The sequence below is a fragment of the Saimiri boliviensis genome, chromosome 10 (genome assembly GCF_048565385.1).
Source record: "Saimiri boliviensis isolate mSaiBol1 chromosome 10, mSaiBol1.pri, whole genome shotgun sequence".
NCBI lineage: Eukaryota > Metazoa > Chordata > Mammalia > Primates > Cebidae > Saimiri > Saimiri boliviensis.
This window is the reverse complement of record NC_133458.1, coordinates 28,891,041-28,909,302: the sequence shown is the minus strand read 5'-3', so window position 1 is coordinate 28,909,302 and position 18,262 is coordinate 28,891,041. Positions and strand designations below refer to the sequence as shown.

At 53.4% G+C, this 18,262-nt stretch overlaps 1 protein-coding gene across 5 annotated transcripts; it reads right to left on the bottom strand.

Moving 5' to 3' along the window:
• Positions 1-3,108: 3,108 nt before the first annotated feature.
• On the bottom strand, positions 3,109-14,770 carry PRRT4 (proline rich transmembrane protein 4). 5 transcript variants are annotated; one of them, XM_039472859.2, is made up of 6 exons: positions 14,646-14,770; positions 12,448-13,171; positions 12,252-12,356; positions 11,790-11,903; positions 5,240-5,469; positions 3,109-4,202 (listed from the first exon to the last, which is right to left on the bottom strand). In XM_039472859.2, the coding sequence occupies exons 2-6, from the start codon at positions 13,097-13,099 to the stop codon at positions 4,014-4,016; spliced, it is 1,290 nt and encodes a 429-aa protein (XP_039328793.1). In that variant the 5' UTR covers positions 13,100-13,171; positions 14,646-14,770; the 3' UTR covers positions 3,109-4,013. The 5 variants fall into 5 exon arrangements, with proteins under 5 accessions (XP_039328793.1, XP_039328791.1, XP_074235202.1 ...); XM_039472857.2 differs by having other exon boundaries at positions 3,109-5,469; XM_074379101.1 differs by lacking the exon at positions 14,646-14,770 and having other exon boundaries at positions 12,448-14,622.
• Positions 14,771-18,262: the final 3,492 nt, after the last annotated feature.

Sequence of the window (18,262 nt, the reverse complement as noted above, 5' to 3'; positions counted from 1 at the left end):
GAGAATCTCTTGAACCCAGGAGGTGGAGGTTGTGGTGAGCCAAGATCGCACCATTGCACTCCAGCCTGGGCAACAAGAGCAAAACTGTCTGGAAACACACACACACACACACACACACACACACACACACACACCCCAGAAAAGGAAGCTTTAAAACACAAAACAGATTTTTAAGGCTACTATGTTAATCCTATCCAGGATGAAGAGAGACAAATAGACAAAGGCAATGGAATGGATCATCTAACAAAGTTGGTTTGGGATTCCGCATCCTCCCTCTTCCTTCTCCTTCCCTCCTGCCCACTCCTATCACCTTAGGAATTAAAATTCCACCCCCCAAAGATTAAATTGTGAGCTTCAGAGCCCCAGCTAGGAGGAGACCTTCCTGATCCAGGCTGCAAGAAAAACAATCCTGAGATTGTTCCAATATCCCCTGTGTAAGACCCTCCACAAATGCTGTTTTAAGTACTTCTGACACAAATCTTCCTTAAAGGACAAAACCAAACTGTGTCTCTATGCCCATCAGGGGTCAGCAGTCACCCACAGTGCAGTGTTCTGTGCCCCTCTGCTAGGACGACAGTGCAGCTGACCCTTTCTACCCTCCCCAGGGTTCAGACCTGGTTTCCCGATCTGTCTCCCAGCCCCATCCCTTCCAATCCATTTCTATCAGGGCAGGCAATGGTCCTTTCATCAGGAATATTTGCTCATCCATCTACCCAAGACACACGCAGCATTCTTTATTAAATAGCAGGAGCCATGGAACCCTGCATCACACCAGCAGTGTAGCTTCCAGGGGAAATAAACTGCTGGTCTCCTCCTCATCCATCACTGTGCAGGAGCCAAGAAAGGAAGTAAGAGAGGCCTGGGCTGTTCTCAGCCAGCCTCTTCCAGATCCCATCCCTCTAGCTCCACTCCCCCTGGCAAGCCAAACCTTCTTATAATACAGAATGGTTCTCAGTCTTAGCAATTGTCACAACTATAATTAATTACTTTTGCTATTGTGATTATTTAGATCATTAGGTGTTTAACATCTGCCTTCCCCCAAAACACTTTCAATTCCATAAATTCATGGCTAGTGTTCACCTCGTTCACCTCTCTACTCCCAGCATCTAGTACATTGTAAGCATTCAGTAAATATTTTTAAGAGATTGAATGAATGAATGAATGAATGAAGGTGAGCTTGTCTTTCAGTCCTCACAATACCAAGACTTGGAACTGAAGGGTGTAGGCAGTAGGATCTACCTGGATTCCTTCCGGGAAACCCACTTTGGGTAAGGGATGAGGCCTGAGACAAAAGGGAAGGGTCTTCCAAAGTCTTGGCCTTTATGCTCTATGAAGTCAAAAGGCTGAGGTTATCCTTGCTGAGGAAAATCAAAGAAGTGTTGGAGCTGGTGAACAATGAGCTGTATTCCCTCAACCCCCTCTGGCCTCCCCCCAACTCCATTTAGAGCTGTCACACAGAAAAGGAGAGTATGTGCACAAGTGTGTGTGTGTGTGTGTGTGTGTGTGTGTGTGTGTGTGTGACTGAGAGAGAGAGAAAGCAATAGACAGGCCAACAGAGAGACTGGCTGGGGTATGCAGGGCTTGGACTGCTCTTTTGGGAAGTGTGTGCATGAGCCCAAGGACCCTTGATGGGGAGAGTGGGTGAAAGAGAGAGGAGCTGGCAAGGATCAGTGTGAGTAAGAGATGGCATTGAGGAGCTGAGTGTGAACAGAGGCAGATGAGAGGCAGATGGAATGGTGAGTGGGAAAAAAAAGGGAGCAATTGCTCGGAGCAGCAAGCACTCCTTGCGTGACACAAAGCAACTCTGATGCTGGGCCCACTGCAGCCACTACGACACCAGTGAGAAATGCCTGTAATTAGGAGGTTGGCAGTTCTCTGGGCCTCCGCCCAGAGTGAGGATGCAGCAAGAATTTCTGAGCCAAGCTGAGCCAGGTGATGGAGGAGACACAATCAAAACCATTCTAGTCCCATCCCTCCACTGCACCGGCACCGTCTCCCTCCCATTTCTCTTCCCCGCGATGATTCTTCCTCTCCCCCAAACACAACTGATTCCCCTCCTCCATCTGAGGTCTCAGGCCCGGACGGACGCTCCTTTCAGCCAAGACAGATGTTCATCTGCAAGGAGAATAATGCTTGAATTCTTCCACCCTCCTGCAGTGGACCTGGTCTGGCTGAGGGCTCCACTCCCTCCCAGCCTCCCTGCCTGCTTCTTTCTTGGCTTCCAAGACTCCCTTCTCCAGTCCCCAGGAGCTGATGGGCAAAGTCGGAAGAAAAATCACGAGATTCCTGTGTTTCCACTTTGAGCTTAGTGTGTATGCTCCTGCAGGTCTCCCTGTGATATGGGGACAGCTGCAAAAACACTGTCAGATTTTTGTTTTCAAACCTAATCCACAACCTGTTTTTGTGCTACTCAGAACCACTGCATTTTAGCCAAATGACAAACACAAACCACAGAGTGCAGAGCCAAATGCTCCCAGGCAAGGGAGGGATTAGAGAGTGCCTGGTGGTGGGAGAAATCTGTGGGTCTCTGCACTGTGAATTTTGCTTTGAGAGCTGGCTGGGCAGGACAGGCTTTCTCCAGGGAGGATCTGCACCTATTAGAGAGGAGAGTTCTTCAGGAGAAGGGAGACGGGTTGTGATCCCAACCCTGAAGAGCGCCTGTTGATGGGTGAAAAGGTAGAAAGGTAGTTTCTTTGTGGAGCCCAAACTGCGGGATCCCAGCTCAAGGCAACCAGGCCCTTTTACATATGTCTCAATATTTCCAGGAAGGACTTGACCCCTAACTAGTCCCCAGCCAGTTGTCCACAAGGACCTGAAGCAGGCTCCTAGGAATACAGGCATTTCCATTGATGACGGTAGCAGAGTTTCTGCCTCACCTCCCAGGGTCATGTCCTATCTCTGTGAAAAGCCACTTCCCAGTGATTCAGATGGGTCTCCTAGAGGCTGCTCCCAGGACCCCCCACTCGTTCCAGACACAGGACAAGACTTGTTGGTCTTATATGAAGGTCCCTGGGACCCACCCCACCCAAGAGCTGCTTCTCTTCCACTTGGGATGGAATTTCTGCTGCTGTTGCTCAATCAAGCTTTCCCAAGAAAGTCAGACCTTTCTCCTCTGAAAATATTTTATTGATAAATTAAGAGCATTCCCCTCCCACCCAACTGCTGTAAAGTCTCCTAGATGGGTCATGGACCCCTGTGGGTGTCACATGGAGGACAGGGAGTCCCACTCACGCAGGGATAGAATTCCTAGTCATAGCAGAGGTGGGTAGGGAACCTGAGGCAGGTCCCGGAGTCCTCCGAGGACAGCCCCTCTCACTCAGCACCAGAGTGGGGAGTGGTGGTCAGGAGTGGAGCACCTTGGAGCTTTATTGCTGGTGAATGCCAAGGAAAATGGGACCCCTGCCAGCCTAGAATTGCAGCTGAGGAATCAGCACCCAGGGCTCCAGAGAAGGTGGCACTGACTCCCAATCAATAAAGCCTGGCTGCTGACCCACCCACCCAGGGGCCCCTGGATGGGGAAGGAATCTGGAGAGGTATCTGAGCCAGGCAGGATTGGGGAAGGGTTACAGTGTGCAGGTCTCGGGCAGGGCAGGTGCCAGAAAGGGGTGTATCGCAGGGTAGCAAGATGGCCGCCTCTTCACAGGTCTATGGTGTCGCTGCCCATGCTCAGCTCGTCGATCTGTCGGCAGGCGTCCAGGAATTGCTCCTGCAGCAAGGCCTCCTCCGCCTGCAGCTCAGAAGCAGGCTCTGGGGAGTCGCGAGAGGGTGGGGACAGGGCGTGGTAGGATCCTGAGGCCGGGAGGCTGGGGCTGCTTCCTGAGGGCCGCGGGGGACTGAGGACGCAGACCAGAGGACAGCGCGGGGCCCTGTCGGGGCTGGAACACAGCAACATGGACGAGCTGTCCCGCGAGAGTCCGCACAAGGAGCCAGATGAGGCGCTGCTGCCTGCGGGCCAAGCCCCGGGGGAGGGGAGATCCGGGGGCGCCGGGGAGCCAGAGGCCTCCCCTGATCTCTCACTGGGCCCGCCCCCGGTCTTCGTCCCCAGCGAGGCGGTGCGGTAGAGGCCGAGCCCAGGTAGGGCGTCCTCGAAGGCAGGGCCCTGGAAGAGGCCAGGCGCCAGCAGAGCCTCGCTGCAGAGGGCCTCCTCGATGCTGCGCCGCAGGTTGATTGGGGAGGGCGGGCGGAAGTCCACGGTGTAATCGCTGCAGGGAGAGGAGGCAGGGGACGGGGCCGGGTTGGCCCCCGCGCCTTCGAAGCCCCGGCAGCCTCCGCCCTGGAGTAGGAGATCGGGGCCTGGCCCTGCCAGCGCGCACAGCTGCAGCAGCTCGGCGTCGCCGCGCGCGATGGCGCTCCCCAAGGGCTCCTTGTCCGGGCGCCCAGTGACCCAGCCTCCAGGCAGCAGCGGGGCCGCGTGGCCCGGGGACAAGCGGAAGAGCTTGGCCCAGCAGCGCGGCGGCACGCGTGGACTGCAGAGCGAGGGGTAGAGGCCCAGCAGCGCCAACGGGAGCGCGACGCCCACCTCGCCCAGGCGCAGGCCTAGTTGGAACGCCCACCAGGGCCAGGGCCCTTCCAGGCCGGGTTGGCCGCCGTAGCCCAGGGCGTGCAGCACCTCATAGCCCTGCAGGGCTCCGCTCAGCAGCCCGAAGGTGCCCGCCACCAGGGCTGTGCGCGCCGCGCGTCGCCAGGACTCCCGCGGGGCGAAGGGGCTGCGCGCCTGCGGCGGCAGGAGGGTGGCGCCCTTGAAGCCCGACCCGCCCAGGGGCGCCCCGGCCCGCCGCCGCCGCCCGCCCCAGCAGGAGAGCGCCAGCAGCAGCCCCGAAAGTAAAGCGGCGAGGAAAGCGTGCAGCCCGCGCGAGGCGAGCCGCAGAGGTCCCAGCGGGCGATGCGCGGCGCTCCCGAGTGCAGCGGCGGCCGCCAGCCCCAGCCCCAGGAGCAGCAGCGCGGCCAGGCCGGCGGGACACCGCGGCGGGCGCGGCCGGGCCAGCAGCAGGCAGGCCAGCCCCAGGCCGGCAGCCAGGCAGGGCAGCGGAAGGTCCTGTAGCAGCAGCCAGGCGAGCGCGGGCAGTCGGTCCCTGTGCCCATAGGCGTCATAGAAGAGCGGGAAGGCCCGCGTGGTCCCTGCCGAGAGGAGCAGCAGGTCCAGCAGCGCCAGGCAGGGGGCGCCCGGCGGGCAGCGCCAGGGCAAGAGGGCCAGAGCCAGAAGCGCCAGCAGGGCCACCAGGCCGAAGAGTGCGCCTACCCCGTACACGTGGGCCTCCCAAGCCAGCCCCCAGCGAGCCCTGGCCTCTGCCCAGTCGGCCTCCAGGGTCAGGAAGAAGAGTGGCCTCGGCGCCTCGGGAGGCTGCCCCTCGCGTTCAGGCAATTCTCCCAGGCTGCAGGACTCTGGCCCACACTCTGGCTGCCCGGAAGGGTTCCCAAGGCTGGCGGGAGGAGAGAGGTCATCTGGGCCAGAGGTGGGGACTGTGGGGTCTGTGGGCAAAGAACGTTTGGCTGAGGCAATCGTGCAGCCCTCCCCTACCCACCCCGCAGCCAGTAGGCTGAAGGCCAGTCAGAGTCCCCTAAAGCATCCAGGACACACTTGTCTTACATAGGAGACTCATCCCTGCTCTTGGCCTTTCACCTTCCCCACCCTGCTCGCCTATTCAAAGTCCTCACTGGAGTTTCAGCTGTCATCCTTCCTCCTCCTCCTGCTTCTCTCCCTCTACCCCAGCCCCCCAGCTCCCAGCTTGGCTCGTTTGTGATTCTACTAAAGAGTTTTTCTTTGAAGCTACAGAACTTTACAACTGGAAGGAGCTTTAGACACCCCCTCCAGTTCAATCCTCCCACCAGAAAGGAAGCTTTATGAGAACAAGGATTTTTGTTTCTTTGCTCACATCTGAATCTCCACACTTAAATTAGTTTCTGTCACACAGTTGGAATTGAGCAGATATTCATTGATTAAATGAATCCCTGTACTTGCCAGATGAAGATACTGAAGCTCTTCTGAGAGCCAAAGTGACCTGCCCAAGGTCACAAATGGGCAGAGCTGCACCTAGAACCCAGATCTGAACATCAGTCTGAGCCCCTCTCTGTGATTCCAAAGCCTCTTTCTAACATTACTGTGCCTTTCTCTTGTTCTGCACCCCGACTCCCAAGCCCTAGCTTATCGCTAGGAGGAGCTTTCCTCTGCCCTTTTAATTTTCTTTTTCTTTCTTATCATTTTTTTTTCCTGTCGTCCTTGTTGGAATGCAGTGGTGCGATCTCAGCTCACTGCAACCTCCACCTTCAAGGTTCAAGCAATTCTCCTGCTTCAGCCTTCCAAGTAGCTGGGATTACAGGTGCCTGTCACCAGCCTGGCTAATTTTTTTTTTTTTTTTTTTGTATTTTTTGTATTTTTAGTAGAGACAGGGTTTCACCATGTTGGTCAAGCTGGTCTCAAACTCCTCAGGTGATCCACCCACCTTGGCCTCCCAAAGCGCTGGGATCACAGGCGTGAGCCACTGCACCCCGCTGCCCTTTTTCAACTACTCCCCCACTTTGTCTCCATCTCAAGGAAAAGCCCACACCTGCACACACACACACACACACACACACACACACACACACACAGAGAGAGAGAGAGAGAGAGAGAGAGAGAGAGAGCGCACAGGGAAACGGTAAGACACTGCTGTCTCAGCACTCTGAGAAAAACATCATTTCTCCTTATTCATTGGCCTTCCTGCCTGCTATACACCAACACTTAGCCTATCCATGGCAGTCACCCCCATCCTGCCTCATCCACAAAGCCATTGGTCTAAGTTTCTTAATATAGATGTCCCCTTGCTTCTCCCTGCACTGTACAGAAGGTGACATTGAGATGGACTCCCCCAGGTCTCAGAAGCTGCCCTTAGGAACTCCCAGGCAGGAACTCTTGGGGACATCATAGAGGGATAAAATGCCGTCTGAGTAAATGAGCCTCTCAGTTGCTCTAGGGTTTGCTATCTTGGGTCCCTAGCCCCATCCCATGCTCCAACACCTTCCCATATCCCTTGGGAAGAGGGAAATCAACTAAGAGAGGGTGAGGAGAAAGATCCTTAATTCTCTCCTGGAGCAAGAGAGGAGTTGGGAAGAGTTAAACTCAAGGATTCTCCCCACGGCCAGGCAGCAAGGGAAGATGCTGGAAGCTGAACCTTTCCCTGCCTTCACCTAGCAGGCTCAGCAGGACCACAGCCACAAGCAAGGGTGGAAGAAGAATGGGTGGTGGTGAAGGATGTGGACAGCCTGACGAGGATGGGGAGGTGGACAAAAGACAGATGTGGAATGTCAGGGGAAGGTGCCTGACATTCAGATCCTGACCCAACTGCCTGGTCCTGCCCTGGCCATGCCCCCACTGGACAACACAGGAAGACGCCAAGAGCAACCCCAGCCACAGGCAGGGCCAGTTCGTGCAGGAAACACTCAAAACACAACAGTTCTAGGCCAGGCATGGTGGCTCACGCCTGTAATCCCAGCACTTTGGGAGGTCGAGGCAGGCAGATAACCTGAGGTCAGGAGTTCGAGACCAGCCTGGCCAACATGGTGAAATCCCATCTCTACTACAATAATACAAAAATTAGCCAGGAGTGGCGACACATGCCTGTGATCCCAGCTACTTGGGAGGTTAAGGCAGGAGAATCACTTGAACCCCGGAGGCGGAGGTGACAGTGAGCGGAGATCTCACCATTGTACTCCAGTCTGGGTGACAGAGTGAGACTCCGGCTCAAAAAAAACCCAGTTCTTAAAAATAATAAATACATAAAAGGTAAACAAAAAACTCACAGTTCTGAGAACAAGGAAAAAGAAGGATTGAGGGGGCTGAGAGGTGGCTCTGAGAGAAAGAAAGAGAAGATGGAATCGGACGACTGGGCGTGCAGAAAGGGAGCACCCAAAACATGAAATACACACAGTTCGCTCCCAACTGCAAGCGGCAGCAGGCACCCTGGTTCCCATTCCACCACATCCTCAAATCTGAAATGAGTAAAAGTACCTACTGCATAAGGCTGTTGTGAGGAAAAACGGGATAATGTTGTAAAACTCTTTGGAGAACCTGGTGCATAATGATCCTTCAATCAAGATGGTGCCGTTATCATAATCATCAGCTAATGTTCATCACTGATCAATCATCAGCTTGCGTGTATCTCAGTGTGTCTACACCTGGCCTCAAACCGGTTCTTCATTCAACTAACTGTTTTCAAAGCCTTTCAAAATCCTAAACTTGCTTAGAAAGACAATTACTCAAATAGTGAACATCAACACATTGTCTCGCCTTATGAGCTCTGTTTAAATAAGACCTTTCTGATGGCCTACCCACCCCTTAACACTGGTAAATTCGCCAGCCATCAACTAAATGAGAAACTACTTAGCTGGCAATGGAGAGCTCGCTGATCAGGTGGCCTGGGTCTGGCAATGGAAGGGTCAAATGCACACACTCCCTCACTCCTCATTCTTTGGTCCCTTCAGATGCCCTTGCTCAACCCACTTCCTCTGAAAAGTGATTGGGTTGGCTTCGTCTCTCTTTGGCCTCTGTGGGCTCTGTAGAGAGGCAGGGAGATATGCCCTCGGAGCCCGAACTCTGCCCGAGCCTGTCATCCCTCACCATACCCTCTTTGCTCACTGTACAGATAAATGCAGCTGTCAGAGATTGGCTCCAATTTACCCTCTTCCATCTTTACTTCTCACCTATGGGCCACAGGAAACCTTCTCTCTCATCTCTATCCCCAAGCTCTATGGCAACTAGAGCAAATTTCAACATTTATAAGAATCCAGAAAAGGAATAAAGCCCAGGTAATAGTAAAGTACAGGGATGGCTCAAGTGTCATAGAAAGAGTTCTGAATAGCCGGGCGTGGTGGCTCACGCCTGTAATCCCAACACTTTGGGAGGCTGAGGAGGGCGGATCACAAGGTCAGGAGTTCAAGACCAGCCTGACCTACATGGTGAAACCCTGTCTCTACTAAAAATACAAAAAAAAAAAAAAAAAAAAAAAAAAAAAAAAAATAGCTGGGTATGGTGGTGCATTCCTGTAATCCCAGCTACTTGAGAGACTGAGGCAGGAGAATTGCTTGAACCAGGACCCAAGAGGCGGAGGTTACAGTGAGCCAAAATTGTGCCACAGCACTCCAGCCTGGCTACAGAGTAACACTCCGTCTCAAAAAAAAAAAAAAAAGAGTTCTGAATTAGCAACACTGATCCCAGGGGTCAGAGCATGCTCTGCATGCCACACTGGTCCAGGTGTGAATGGGGACAGGTGGAAAAAAAACCTGGCTTCGGCCTTTGAAGGCTCCACTTGACCTCATCTCCCATCTCCCCAATGGAGGCTTCTTTAGAAAGAGCCTTCAGTTTTACCCAGAAGAGCCCAGAAGACAGTGATCTCTGGTCCTCCCTTCCCAGGGTCCCTCTTCTGAGTAAGCCTCCTCTACCAGGAGGTCCCTTTCTGGTCCTATGGGCTCTCTTAACCTCAGTGGTGAGGGAGGAGAGGGGATATCAATGTGAGTAACTGGTGAGGCAGGAGCTGGCTAGGGAGGGGTTCGGGGAGGGTATAGTTTGATTCATGGAAAAGTCAGGCCTGATTATCCACCAGCTGCCCAGATCAAAGGGCTGGGAATCACGTCTCCACTCTGGATGCTAGAAGCTATAGCCCGTTTAGTGGCCTGGCCCCAACCCTCTCCCCACCCCCACCTCCAGGATCATGGAGGGTGGTTATACTTTGCAGGGATGACACTCAAAATATTTAGCAACTGAGTTGACACAGCCAATCAAAACTGACACCTGCCAGGGTGGTCAGGGAGTGGAGCGGAATCCTCTGTGGACTAAGGGAAGTAGGCACTGATTAACTGGTAGGAAAGCCACACCCTGATTAACTGGATAACTGTTCTGGTATGTATGGGCCAAATATAGGCTCTGTCCAATGTGAAGTGGACCTAATGCAAGAAGGGACTAGGAGTCAAAGGTTAATTGCACCTAGTTAGAAAGATCCTAGAGGAGACACAGAGAGACACCCTTTGTATGGTAACTGCTTGATACAACTACACACCCCCCCCCCACACACACACACACAGTGCTGGTGAGAGCAAGGCCCATTGGTGTTCTCTCCAGGAGGCCTGTAGCTTTCCTTGGGTTTATCCAGAGGTCTGGTATCAGAGGCTGGGTTCCTGTTGCCACCAGGGAGGAGGGGGAATGAGGTGGGGCCGCCATCCTGCCTGGCTGCACTGTCTCTGATACTGTCCAGACTCATTAAACCTGCCTGCGCAGCGCTGTCACCAAGGCCGACAGACTGCCAGCCAGCATCCTTCCCCGGAGGCACAGAACCTGCTCTCCACCCTCCGGCAGATCCTGCCCCTCTGCATGCTGGGCTGGACAGGGGCATAGCAGGCCCCTCACCCACCATCCAAGGGAGTGCAGTGACTGCGGCTGAAGTGAGCCAGAGAATCAGGTCCTGGGTTAAGTCTGGAGCTGGAAGAAGCTGGGGAGACCAGTGGTTTTCACTGCTGAGCCTAGTGTGGAATGTCTGAGAGGTTTCGCACCTGCAGTAAACCTTTTGCAGAGCAAAGCTGGGTCTGAAAGTCCCTCGGTCCCTCTGCATGACTCCCCGGCCTCATCCACCAGAACCTCTCCTCCAGCACCTGTGCCCTCTGTTCTGTGGGTTGTTGTCCCACCACTGCCTGGGGCCAAGGCTGTTTCCTGAGGGGTAGGGTCTGGAAGTGGATTTGGGTTGCAGTGGGGGACAGAAGCAAGGTTAATAGCTACTATTTAATGAGCCACTATTTTGTGCCCAGCATCATGCCAAGAGCTTTGTAATAACTAGTAAGTACTATTATTAAACCCTGGGTCTACGAGAACATTTAGGTTCGGAGAGGTTAAATAACGAGCCCCAAGTTACTTAGCTAATAAGTAAATAAATTGGGATTCATGCCAGGCGTGGTGGCTCACGCCTGTAATCCCAGCACTTTGGGAGGCCAAGGCAGGTGGATCATAAGGTCAAGAGATCAAGACCAACCTGGCTAACACAGTGAAACCCCATCTCTACTACAAAACAAAAATTAGCTGGGTGCAGTAGCACACATCTGTAGTCCCAGCTACTCAGGAGACTGAGGCAGGAGAATTGCTTGAAGCCGGGAGGTGGAGGTTGCAGTGAGCCGAGATCGCGCCACTGCACTCCAGCCTGGTGCCTGGCAAAAGAGTGAGACTCTGTCTCAAAAAAAAAAAAAAAAAAAAAAAAGGAGGGGGGGGTTCAAAGCCAGGTCTCAAGATTCCCGAGGCTATGGTCTTTCCTCTGTACCACCAGCTTGTCTGTGTGCATGTTCTGAAAGGCTCCCTTGAATGAAGGTGGCACCTCCCTGCTCGAGGTCTACTCTTCAGTGTCTTCCCAATGAGATGCCCAGCTCTGCCCATATCTGACAGCATGTCATGTCAGATCAGACAGCAAAGAAAGGAGCCCCAGGGTTGGCGAGGAGTCAGGTCAGGCAGACTGGAGTGGAGGGTGGGGTTAGTGCCAGGGCTGCGGAAATCACAAAGAAGTTCCTGTGTCTGTTTGTCTCTGATACATCTGTCTTCATCCTGCTCTGGCTGTCATTGCAAAACTCTGAGAGCACCATTACGTAACTCTGTGTGGGACCTTCTCTGGCAACATTTGTTCTCCAACCATTCATATATATCTCTATGGTGATGATGAAGAGAATGGTGATTATGATTATGATGACAATGAAATAAAAGGGTCCCAGAACACTGATGAGTGACTAGCATGTAGTAAGTGCTCAATAAATAATTGTTACGTTCAAATGAATTGGATACTTACCTAGTGATGTTGTTGCAATGGAGGCAAAACTTAGGGAAGCAGCTGGGTCCAGAGGACTTGGGCTGGAAAGCTTCCTCTCCAGGGAGTATGGGGACACGGTGGCACCAAGGAACCCTGCAAAGGGAGCACATGGGGCTCAAGTGCTGCCCTACCAGAAGCCTTGCCTCTGGGAATTTGGAGAAGATTATGTCCTTCCCCAGAGCTTGTCCTAAGGAAGTCACTGACCCAGGAATTGTAGCCACATGCTAAGCTCATGTACACCATGAGCTAAGCTACAAAGGGCAAACCAGATTTAGTATGGCAAAAAGAATACTCCTTCCATGGAAGTAGCAGCCCATATCCTAGGGCCTGAAAGAAGCAATGCAAGAAAGTAAAAAAATAAAGGTACTTGTTATGTCCCTAGCACAGCGCTTGGCATGTAGAGGTGTTCCGTGATTGTTTATTGCATTTAAATAAACTCACCCAAAGAACCTGAAACTCCAGAGGCAGAGCTTGGGGATGTAGCTTCACCTGGGGAACTCAGGCCAGAGAAGTTCCGGAGTGGGGACAGAGTCGTGCCAAAGAATCCTGCAAAAGAAGCCCAGGCTGAAGCTGCCTCCTACCTGCCGGGGTGCATCCTACCCGCAGAGGCTCTCCTTGGGATGGGGCAGGTACTCACCAAAGGGTCCCAGGCGCCCAGCAATCTCTGCCAGGCTGGCCCGCAGGCTGGGCAGCAGGGGCAGTGTTCGATGCCCGAGCGTGGGAGCTGCACCTGCTCTCAGCGCCATGTCAAACTTCAGTTCCAGCTCGCTCTGGTGGGGCCTGGGAGCACTGGATGGAAGTGCTGTTGCTGTCAGAGCAGTGTCCCAGGTCACAGTGCTCCTCCGGGGCTGATAGGGAGCAGTGGGCCAGTCACTGGGCCCAGAGTGCCAGGACGTAGACTCCGGAAGCAGGGAGGAGGCTCGGGGCTTTGAGCCGCCTTCGGCAGAGCCCCACTCTGGGGGAGATTTCCCTGCGGAGCCCACCAGCAGTTCCCAAAGAGGGTCAGTCCTCAGCCCACTGGCCACCTCTTCCCCTGGTTCCTGGCCTGGCCCAAGAGAGAGTGGCTGGGTCTCTGTGACAGGACTCCCCCAGACAGCAGCAGGTCCCCGAAGATGGAATTTGAAGTTCAGTCCCAGGTTGAGAGACAGCATAGAGGCCTCACTTTGAGGTGGGGGGGTCAAAGTGGTGACAGGGGCACCTGGGACAGAGGAGGCAGGCTGGGGGCCCACAGGAGCAGCAAGCAGGACACAGCAGAACAGCCCCAGCCCTAGACAGCCATACCCAGCCATGGCCCCACCTGGCTTCAGGTGGCCTTCGTGGGCAGGGGCTCAGTTCTTCAGCACCTTTTGATCAGGAAGGTCCTGGAGAGAGGAGAGGCCCTGTGAGCCCTGGCTGTGGCCGCCCTCTTCCCTTTCCCAGGATCAGATGTCCCAGAGAGGATTCTGATCTCAGAGAAGCAGGTAGTGTGGCAGGATGCAAAGTGTGTCGCCCATGGCTCTGGCTCTTCTTGCCGGCTTTTCCTGTACCTTCAGGCCTCAGCATGAGTTCCTGCCTGGGGGTTCCTCCTTCCCCACCTGCTCATGCAGAATCTGGGGTCTGACCACAACTGGTGGCCCTCATCCTTAACTAGTAGCAAAAAGGATGGACTTGGGCTTCCAGACCTGGATACCTCCCTTCCTTCCCTCTGTTGATCCTCAAAGTATTTATGAAGGCTTAGAGTATGCCAAGTACCCTTCTGGGCATATATCTGTGAACAAGCAAGCCCTTCCAATGTCTTGACCTATTCCAACCCCTACCTCCTGCCCCAGCCTGAAGTGCTGGTGCTCTCACTCTCCAACTCCAGGGAGCATAGGTCCCCCGGAAGAGGTGAAGCCAGTGCTGAGTGATCTTGCCCAGTCAGAAGGCTGCCCAGGCTCTGGCCAGAGAAGCACTGTTCCAGGTCTGGCAAAAGCACCTTCCCTCCAACCCCTCCCCTCTTTCCTGGGGCTGGGCCTGCTCCTTCCCTTGGACCCTGGAGGTATTCGGGGCAGGGGCAGCTTGGTGATCTCTGGCTTCCTGGAGAACGCCAGGCAGGCAAGCTGGGCGAACAGCAGCTGTGGCGGACTCCTATCCCCTCCCCAGAACTCTCCTCCATGCGCACACATCTGGTGGGGGAAGGGAGGGTGAGCCAGGGACACACGTGCACCCGGCACCGTTACATCACACACATAGCCACACCTAGCACCCGTGACACACTCACCCTTCACACACCCCTGCCCCTGCACACACACACACACACACACACACACACACACCCCTTCCTGCCGAGTCCCTCTTCTTCCTGCATGGGTTCAGACCCAAGCTCTGTGAGCCCCTAGCCTCCCCGTCACACACACACACACACACACACACACACACACACACACACACGGCATGTACTGTACAGAGATGCACACCCCCTATTAACACATTCACATACTACAGACACACGCCACACACCGCCATACCCCTACACTCGTACACGCCCACCACCCCTCGCAGGCACACATGCACTCACGCGGGCGCGCGCGCACACACGCCCCCAGCCCGGACCTGCAGACCTGCTCCCCCGGGTCCTTCCCGTAGGCAGGTCTTCTCGCGGAGCCCCCGAAAAAGGGCGGTAGTGGCTGCCCTGGCGCCCAGCTGGGCAACGCTCCGCGGTGTCTCTCCGCTTCTCTCTGTTGTGTCCACCGCCCCGACTGAAGATCCTTACCCCCAGACCCCGGCGCCCCTTCGCGTAGTCCAGAGACCGCAGCCTCGCCTCCCCGCTGCCCCCGGCCCGCCCCCTGCCCGGCCCGCGGCCCGCAGCGCTCTCACCAGGCAGGCGGCCCGGCCCCGCGCTCTGCACTCGGCGCTCCCTCCCCGCGGCGCCGCCTCCTGGCTCCGAGCCTCGCTCCCGGGCGAAGCCGCCCGCGCCGGGGCTCCGCGGCAGCCGGCTCTGACAGCCCTCCCTCCCGTCCGCCCTCGCTCCCTCGCTCCCGCGCCCTCCCTCCTCCTCCTCCTCCTCCTCCTCCTCCACCTCCTCCTCTTCTTCCTTCTCCCACCCAGCGGTCCCCCCACACCCGGGCGGGCAGGCAGGCGCGCACAGCAGCGCGGAGCCGCGGCCACCTCGGTGCCCGGCGCCCCCACGCGCGCTCATTCACCCAGCGCTGCCAATCAGCCTCGCCGGGCGCCTCGCTGTGAGCCTGGCGAGGGCGGTCACACACTCCCAGGGCGGCCCAGCACACACATCCACAAGCGCGCCTTGCCCAGGAAACACACTCGCAGGTCGGAGCGCGCGCGCACACACACTCGCACACATGGCAGCCTGCCCCAGGATGGCACTCCGGGCTATAAGAGCCCCTCTGTTTGCTAAGTAGAAGTACAATGGGCATTTCTACTTGCTTTATCTTGTGAGTCCTCACGGCACCCCTGTGTATGTCCCCACTTTGCAGATAGTTAAATGAAGACTCCGAAAATTACCGAATTTACCCCATTGCACAGCCTAGTAGAACCTTGAACCGTCTCCCTGCCGTCCCTCTCCACCACCTGGTGGTTTTCAACAGTTGCACTGCTACACAGCAGTGACTCCAACACTTAGGTGAACTGCCAAAAGCCAATCCCTGTGTGACATGTCTTTTTGCTAAAACTGGTCTCTCAAAAATACTGCTTCAGAAATGTCTGCCAGAAAGAATGGTGAGCTAAGCTGCTTGTGAGAGGTGGATTACAACTCGTTTCTAGTAAGAGGTGTGGGAGAACAGTAAAGTCAAAGGTTGAGCTCAGCCATTCATGCCTGTAATTCCAGCATTTTGGAATTACAGGCTGAGGCAGGATGATCACTTGGGCCCAGGAGTTTAAGAACAGCCTGGGCAACATAGTAAAACATAAAACGAAAACAAACAGCAAGCAAGCAGGAAAGAAAGGGAGAAAGGAAGAAAGAAAATAAACAAACAAATAAATAAATAAATTAGCTGGGTGTGATGGGGTACGGTGGCAGACAACTGTAGTCCCAGCTACTTGGGAGTCTGAGACTGGAGGATCTCTTGAGTCTGGGAGGTGGAGGTGGCCATGAGCTGTGACCATACTACTACACTCCAGCCTGGGCAACTGAGCAAGACCCTGTCTCAAAAGGAAAAACAAAGAAGAAAGTAAGAAAACCCTCACAGAAAGTAAGATAACCCAGGCAAAAGCTGACCCATGTTGAAGATGACCAAGAAAACCAAGCAGTCACTATGGATACTTCCTGGACCTATTAAGCTATAGTAGTGACTAATTTAAGTAGTACTGACACATATATGTGGTTTTGAGTCTCTAAATCCCTTCACGTTTTCTTCTAACAATGCTACTAATTTTAAAGTAACAGAACATGAAACACTTCTGGCTCTCTGCACCATTTAAAAGTTTCCCTCAAAATCTAAACATCCAACTGTGTGCCAAGCACGATGGTGGATGCTTTATAAGAGTCTCCCTACTGGCCAGGTGAGGTGGCTCACACCTGTAATCCTAACACTTTGGGAGGCTGAGGCACGCAAATCACAAGGTCGGGAGTTCAAGACCAGCCTGGCCAACATGGTGAAACCCCATCTCTACTAAAAATGCAAAAATTAGCCAGTGTGGTGTTGCGAACCTGTACTCAGGAGGCTGAGGCAGGAGAATTACTTGATCTCAGGAGGTGGAGGTTGCAGTGAGCTGAGATCGTGCCACTGCACTCCAGCCTGGGTGACAGAACGAGAGACTCCGTCTCAAAAAAAAAAAAAAGTCACCTTACTTCATCATCAAAAGTCACAGAGACACCAATTATTGTCACCATGTTATAGCCTTGTTTATCACCCTAAATTCCTTTTCCATCTATATCTCCTCTTTTCTCTTGAAGGTTGTGGGGTTGTGGGGGGCAAGGCGGAGTGGTGGTATGGCTTAAAGGTTTGCCTTTAAGGCAAACTTTAAGGCAGATTCTGTCTCACTTATTGAGAACTAGCTTAGCACTTTGCCCATGACACGCTCCATGACTATTTGGTAAGTGAATAATGAATGAATGTTTCTGGGGTCCACACGGGCAATGGGTTGCATTTCAGAAAGGCATCTTCCTTATCACAAATCCCTGCCGATTTATGTAAAATCAAATCAGGCCACCAACTGAGCTACTCTTAGGGTCATCAACGATAAAGTCTGGAATTTATTCCGGGTCACTTAGCAAAGCATTGTACCCCCAGGGGTTATCATACCCTGCCCCCATCCCCAAGTCCATTAGGGGCTGCCTGGAGGCTGCAAACTGGGATTCAGCCTCTAATTTTCTCTCATATACTTAATTAAAGTTATCCTACTGGAGACATTTTCTTTGAAACCTCCTCATAGAAAAGCCCATTTCCTGCTAATTATGTTCGCTTAAAGACTTCTTAGGGGAAAGACAGAAATAAACGTATCCCAGTACCTTAAGATAGCAATCCTCCATGACCCAGTAGGATTATTCCCAGGAATAATTTTTTAAATATATTGAAAAGGAAAGTAAGAGTTCTGGGTTAAGATGGTGATCAAATGTATATATCTAATTTCACTCCCTCCCAAAACCCCACTAAAACTTCAGTAAAGAGATTTTCAAATCAAGAGGTAAACCTACAAGGATGCAAAGCGCAGGAAAGGAGACAACAGCCGCAGCGTTTCTGAGACAGGCTGGCAGGCAGTCAGGCAGCTACCGACTTACCAGCCCCGAGCAAAAAGATATCCAAAACTGGCAGTGGGGAAAACCGAGAGCCAGCTTGATTTACATTGCAAGGCTCTCAGAAGGCAAAGAAACTGGCATTCCAAGGTACCTCCAGAACTGCAGGAGAGAGCGTTAAAGCAGGGACTGAGCTGAAATACAGTTAGGTCCCTAGACCTCTTCCATAACTCCAAATCACTGGGCAATAGTCTTTCTCATATCCCAGGAGTCTGGAGGATTTTCCTCTGAAGAAGGTAAGATAGAAGGTATCTGGAATGGGGAAACTTCCAGTTGTGAACAGATATGCCAGACTAAAAATGCTGAAAATGAGGGGAGTAAGTGACCAATCATACTGAATGCTGAATACAGAAACTCTAAGCCTTCTCCCAAAACAGGCTCCCAAAGTGGTAGGAGCAGGCCTTTGCTTCCAGGGTAGAGACGAGAAGATTCTATGCTGGGGCATTTTACCAGACTTAAGAGGAAAATCTAAAGATTCTGACGTAGGGGTTCTCCAAAAGCAATCTGGTTAGATCCCCTACTGTAGCAAACCCAGACTGTGAGCTTGGAGTTTCCCACCAATCTCCTGCCCTCATCCCTCAACCTTAATCATGACCAAAGATTACCAGACATCCAGGAAATTTTCTAACACAGAAGTGAGAGACAAAACGATCAGAAAAAGTAACTTAGAGAAACAAGTTATACAAAGAGAAGAGGGCACCAAAAAGATTATTGTTAATATCCTCAGAGACATGAGAAGATA